Below are 6,871 nucleotides of genomic sequence, written 5' to 3' on the forward strand. Positions count from 1 at the left end.
AACGACTCCAAACTGCAGCTAAGTGAGAAATAAGCATGTCTACCGACAGATTGAACAACCTGCTCTTCAACAGATGAACAGCTATCCAAGAGATCACTATCCATTTGATGTTGCATGATATATGTATTATATGAGCATCTTTTTCTTAAAAAAAAAAACAAACAAACAAGAACAGTTTATCTTGAATAATAAACCCCAAAATGTGGTCCCCAACACTCAGTCTATGTGGAAAATAGATATTCAACTCGATGGCTGAGTGCCATTGAGTGGTAGGAGATGGAGCTCTTGAGCTAAAGTGCCCCAGTGCTCAGTCTTTAGGTCTGAAATGGAAGTTCATTTCTACCTGCATTTTTCATGGGGAAGCAAGCAGCAACTTAAGCCCCAGATATACTTGCTGTTGGTGCTTGCGTTTGCGTCCGTTCACGTGCACCACCAACCGCAACGTCAGTGGGGGCAGTAAGCAGAGCAACAGTTGGAAAAGTGATTAAATATTTAGTAGTAGCGGTAGTATCAGCGGAAGTAGCAGTAGCAGATTAGAACAACGAACAAGTTTACATGACACCATTGGATGATGTAGGACAGGGGTCGGCAACCCGCGGCTCTAGAGCCGCATGCGGCTCTTTAGCGCCACCCTAGTGGCTCCTGGAGCTTTTTCAAAAATGTTTGACCTTTTTTTTTCTTTTTTTCGTCTTTTTCCTTTTTTTCTCTTTTTTTCATTTCTTCTTTTTTTCCTTTTTTTTCCCTCGACATTTCGACTTTTTTCTCGAAATTTTGACTTTATTCTTGACATTTCAGCTTTTTTTCTCGACATTTCAACTTTTTTCTCAACATTTCGACTTTTTTCTCGACATTTCGATTTTTTTCTCAACATTTCGACTTTTTTCTCGACATTTCAACTTTTTTTTCAAGACTTTTCATTTTTTGCGGCTCCAGACATATTTGTTTTTTGTGTTTTTGGTCCAATATGGCTCTTTCAACATTTTGGGTTGCAGACCCCTGATGTAGGAGATTATAACATTGCTTTGGTTGCAATCTCGGCAAATAAAACGGCGCCAGCGACCTCCGCATCGTCACTTGTGGCTAGCTGGTATCTGACCGGGACCAGCTGGTATCAGACCGGGACAAGCTGGTACCAGACCGGGACCAGCTGGTACCAGACCGGGACCAGCTGGTACCAGACCGGGACCAGCTGGTACCAGACCGGGACCAGCTGGTACCAGACCGGGACCAGCTGGTATCTGACCGGGACCAGCTGGTATCTGACCGGGACCAGCTGGTATCTGACCGGGACCAGCTGGTATCTGACCGGGACCAGCTGGTATCAGACCGGGACCAGCGCCACTCGTGGCCAGAGCAAGAACTGCAGGTTGCGTACGCCTTCAGTGTCTTTTTTAGAAAGTGCACGTCGACGCGTCAAATGAACGCAGGATACACGTGGCGGCCATGATGCGTTCAAGCGTTCTGAACTGCAAGTATATCCCAGGCTTTACTCTAAAGCCTGAATTAAGGTTCTGCGTTACATCAACACACAGCATACGCCGTTGCCGTGACGCCGTCGTGAACCCTTCTCCTTCACTCCATTTTGCCGTGGTGCAATACCCCCCTAGCTTCTGGTTTTTCCGCTCACAGTGAATCAAAGAGATAAGGACAACTATTGTGCAAAAAAACAAAACAACCCCCCCAAAAAAAAAAAATCACACACACACAAAGAAAAGAGCGCTGAAAGAACTGCTTCACAAACTGGAACCGGAAACCGGAAATGCGTTGCTACCAAGCAAACCAATCACAGCCCTCTCAGTCTGCGTTGGGTCTGCGTCGCCTCGGCGCGTAGTTACATTTATTGGGAGGTGCACGTCAGGCTACGGCGTAGGCTATGGAGAGCCTCCCGCGTAGCCGCGTAGCCGCGTAGCCGCGTAGCCGCATACCCTACGGCGTAGGTTTAACGCAGAACCATAATTCAGCCTTAACACACTAACAGGACACGCCAAGTGATTTCATCGCTTTTCAAAATCCCTTTCCTGAGCTGCTTCTCTTCCATTGACAAACCTGCTCTTAAATACACAAACCAGGCAGTCTCTCCTCTCCCAGCAGAGGAGAGATGGGTCACACTGGATGCATAAGTACCTCTTTGTGTTGTTGAATTGACTGGCAAGACAGTGCAGCAGTAGTGGGAGAACAGACTTCAACTTGAGGACAGGCCTGAATGGAGGACTGTGGCTTTGTGGCAGTAGGATTTACACCTCCACTCTGTGGTTCACGCCGCACCTTTCTGCTTTTATTTTACCTTGTACAGCCGACAATAGACAGGAAGGCCTTGTGGATGTGTAAACACCAATTTAAGAAAAAACGCAGTTTGATTTTTGGCCTAAAATTCTTAAGTTGTTTTTTTTTCTGTGGAGTCCAACTGTCTAACCAGTTTTGTTTTCTGACACAGCTCTGCTCTCCTGCAAAACAAACGTAGCACCCAATGTCACACTTAAGACCCTATGAATACGGTGTCAAACATAATCCACAGATGAAGTATAGTGAATGTTTAGCAGCTAAAATAAACTGATGAGAATTTGAAAAAGATTCTGTTCATGGAAAAAAAAAGAATCATAAGACCTTCTGAAATAAGAGAAAAAGAATACAATCTGTAGGGATCTATTTTTAAGGTGCAGTGTTTTCAACTTCCTGCTTCCAGAGGTTTCCCTTTTATTCCTCTTTTTGAATAAAACACAAACCAATCCCTATCATTTCCCCTAAATTCTCCTGTTTTAGTGCCAACCCATCCCTCTCTCTTTGACACTTTGGTACTGATAATAGTACTTTGTCTCAGGAGTGTAGCTTGTAATAAGCTGTATTTACCCTCCGGGAACAGCTATCATTGTGGTTTGGTCGATTTACAGAGAACATGCACATGATCACAGAGTAACCGCAAAAATGACCCAACAAAGAAAACTCTTCTTTTGAACAGGAATCTGACTCACACAACATGTGAACAAAGGATTAGAGGATTTGCAGAGCCTTGAAATAATATCAGAGGTGTTTGAATGTGACAAAAATATTAATCAGATCATCTCTTCTGTAGCAAGGGAGTCTGAGACAGCAGTGGTGGCTAGTGATGATGTAGAACTTTGTAGAATTTCATGAAAAGAACATCTTTTCAAATCTGAAACATGGGATGGATCAGTTGTGCTTTGGGCTTATGCTTTAGCTCACGACATGATTGGGAAAGAAAGGAAGGGATTTCTTTCAATAACAGCAAACTGTACAACAATTGAGGCCTCAGCAACAGGATAAATTATCCTAAATTAGTCCCAAAATCCACACTGGCTTGTCTCAAAAGTAGTTAGCTGTTGGCTTGTCATGGTCTTTGAAATCCTTTAACCCAATTGTCAAATTGTTGTTGCACATGGGCATGCAAGAATTTTTCAAGGAGCCTCATTAGGAGGAATCATTGTTCAAATTTGCTAAAGCAAGGTCTGAATGACCACTCCATTGTATGGTATGGTGCACAGCAGGACCAATAAGCTTGATTAGAGTATGAAACACAGAGTTTTTGTCATCCATATCATTTACATTAAAAAACACAAATGTGCTGCACATCAAATGTATGCTTTTCTTTCAACAAAAAAAAAACTGGCGCTATTCCTCTTACAAACAGAAACAGGTTGGCAGAGAAGCAGGAGGGAAAAAACATCCACCCTACCCCTTTGATTAAAGATTTCTCCTCCCCAAACTCGTCTTCTTTCTAACATCACCACAGTGCTCCCTATTTTTTCCCAACACACACCAGCACAGAAACGCATCAGGACTCTTATACATTATGAGAGGACTCATTTGCATAAATGCAGGGGTCGTCGGGATGCAGCTCATCATTTAGCTGAATGGCCCTTAATTGCGCATCAGTAATGATTCAAGCCCAAGCAGCTTCATCATATAGCAAGCAGAAGAACATGAAATCCATAACTATGTCGAGCTTTGACTGATGCACAAGCAATCCCTTTTGAAGCCACCCTATCTCCATCTAAACTGGCTCTTAACTGAGCTTCTGTTCATTCAGCAAATTTCTTGCAACGGGTCTGTTTTTTGTTGTTTTTTTTTTGTCTCTACTCAAAGCTGAGAGATGTTGAAACGAGCTTCTCTGAAGGTCAGGGAGCTCATCAATAATGCACTCACAGCTTGTTATAGCTCAAACTCACTCTGCTTCAACGGCTCACCAACCTAAAAACGCAGCATCAAAGACCAGAAACGTGTTTTTTTTTCGTGCGCCCATATGTTGTTTCTCACACTTAAGTGTCTGAAGGAAGGGGAGAGAGGCACAGAGAGCCGTGACTTTAAAAAAACTTCCCCTAATGGGAAGAGAACTGTCTGTTTTGAACAAGTTGAGTTCAGAGACGCTGCTCGGGGTGGCTTTCTCTCTCTGAGACTTTCTGAGAGGCAGCGCTGCGGAAAAAGACAGAAGCAGAAAACCCTTTGAGGCCGGGGACACAGGCGCAATGTGAATATGATGAAAACCTTTAAAATATAATAACCCTTTTCAAAAATGCAAGAGGGAAAGGATGAGGTTTTCCAGTCCCCTGTTACTGCTGAGAGCATCCAACTACTGTACAGTTCCTGCAGCATTTACGAGGCTTGTTGTGGATAAAAAAAAAAAAGATGTAGGCTACAGCAAGAGACGCGTCCAGTATTTGTGGGTGTATCCAGGTTACATTAAAATGGCTTTTTCTTTATAACAGCTTTCTTACACATTGGCCCCAAAAATGTGTCGAAAAACGATAATAAAAAAGTTGCCTGAGATGTAATGTCAAGTTCTGCGAAGATCCTTTTTGTCAACATGCAGTTCAGTTTGTTCAAGTGTGCTTAATTTTTTGCATCTGCAAAACAAGGAAACGTCCAGGTGGAAATAAAGAGTCATAGGCTATGTCAAATATTAGACCAGCCAACTTTCCTCGGCATGATTAAACAACAGTAGAACCGCAGATCATTTATTTTGAATGATCTTAAAAGGGTAGGGCGCGTCCACAACTTTCACCAAACGCGCAGCCAGGATGCAGCCGAACTTGTGCGCTCTCAGAAGGCTGATTTATGGTTCCGCGTTACACCAACGCAGAGCCTCACGGCGTAGGGTACCGCGGCGACGCGCAGGTACGCCGTACCCTACGGCGTACGCTTCTGCGTCGATTTAACGCGGAACCATGAACCAGGCTTCCCGCGGACACCGTCCACTCACCTGCAGGAGACGGTGATCTCCACTTTGGTGGCGGGGATGTTGCCGGTGATCGGGTCGAAGTCGTACACAGAAGACATGTCCTCCAGCTTGTCCATGCCGTCCCCGTCCTCCATCAGCTCCACGGCCAGAGCCCGGGCCGGCTCGGGCGGGAGCCGGGACGCGGACAGCCTGGCGCCGATGGAGCGCGCCGGCTCCCCGATGACTCCCTGGAGCAGGTCGGAGACCAGCCGGCCTCCGGTCCGACCGGGGGAGGCAGCCACTTCAGAAAGGTTGAAGCTGGAGAGGATGGAGGGAGGAGGAGGAGGAGGGGGAAGCAGGGAGTTGAGTCAGTGAACAGTCGCAAAGAAGAAGAAAAAAAAAGGAAGAAAAAAAAAAGGTGAAGCGCACTTGTTAACTCGTCATGCAAGTGTAAATATCTTTTGACACGGGGACAGTGTTGCGCCCTCACGGACCTGCTGCACATCGCATGGAGAGGTGGACTGCTGTCGGGTTTGGTGCTCAGCCTGTGCGCACACCAGAGCGTGTGAGGAGAAAAGACCTGATAGCTACACTTAAACCCACCCATCCTCCTCCTCCCACACGGAATTACATGGAAGCGCTGGCAGCCCAGCGCCCTGGTGCTGCTGGTGCTGCATGTTCTCCTGCAGCAGCAGCTCTGGTCTCTCTGGTCTCTCTGGTCTCCACTCAGGGCGTGTGAGCGGGACAGTGACATTTACGGAAAAGTAGCCTATTAGGGCCATGCAGGAGAAAAAATATTTGAGAGGGGGAAGATTTTTTTTTATTATTGTGCACTTCGAGAAAAAAGTCGAAATATCGAGATTAATGTTGAAATACAATTTCGAGAAAAAAGTCGAAATGTCGAGAAAAAAGTCGAAATTCCGTGAATAAAGTTGAAATGTTGAGAAATTTTGACTTTATTCTTGACCAGGTCAAAAAGGGTCGCCTTAAAAATGGGAAGGTGCTGCTTAGCCTATATATTTAAGTTCACCTTTAAAAGGTTGTTGCTTTGATGCAACAGCCTTGACAAATGTTACATTCTTCATAGAGTACAAAAAAATATATCATTTAGTTCATCCATCCATTTTACCCGCTTTATCCTTTGCAGGGTCACGGAGGTCTGTTGGATGCTATCTCAACTAATTCCAGGCGAGAGGCAGGGGTTCACCCTGCACAGGTCGCCAGTCTATCCCAGGACCACGTATACAGAGAGACAACACACCTGCGGGCAATTAAGAATCATCAATTAACCTACTATGCATGTTTTTGGACTGTGGGAGGAAGCCGGAGTACCCGGAGGGAACCCACGCAAGCACAGGGATGCAAACTTAATTTAGTTAATTTTATATCAAATGTTGAAGTACAATTTCAAGAAAAAAGTCGCAATGTCGAGATTAATGTTGAAATACAATTTCGAGAAAAAAGTTAAAATGTCGACAAAAAAGTCGAAATATTGAGATTAATGTTGAAATACAATTTCGAGAAAAAAGTCGAAATGTCGAGAAAAAAGTCGAAATGTCGTGAATAAAGTTGAAATGTTGGGAAAAAAAGGCGAAATTTTGACTTTATTCTTGAAATTGTATTTCAACGTTAATCTCGACATTTCGACTTTTTTCTCGACATTTTGACTTTTTTCTCAAAATTGGATTTCAACATTAA

The 6,871-nt window shown here is 44.4% G+C and overlaps 1 protein-coding gene across 2 annotated transcripts in view; it reads right to left on the reverse strand.

The window, feature by feature from the left end:
• Nucleotides 1-5,826, reverse strand: part of cpne5b (copine Vb) — a 178,523-nt gene extending 172,697 nt beyond the window's left edge. For both annotated transcript variants that reach the window (XM_061727693.1, XM_061727692.1), the window contains exons 1-2: nucleotides 5,668-5,826; nucleotides 5,216-5,491 (exon numbers count right to left, since the gene is read on the reverse strand). In XM_061727693.1, the coding sequence (XP_061583677.1) occupies nucleotides 5,216-5,491; nucleotides 5,668-5,780 (389 nt within the window). In that variant the 5' untranslated portion in view covers nucleotides 5,781-5,826. The remainder of the gene's footprint in view (nucleotides 1-5,215; nucleotides 5,492-5,667) is intronic.
• Nucleotides 5,827-6,871: the final 1,045 nt, after the last annotated feature.

This window comes from Cololabis saira, chromosome 8 (assembly GCF_033807715.1).
Source record: "Cololabis saira isolate AMF1-May2022 chromosome 8, fColSai1.1, whole genome shotgun sequence".
Lineage (NCBI taxonomy): Eukaryota > Metazoa > Chordata > Actinopteri > Beloniformes > Belonidae > Cololabis > Cololabis saira.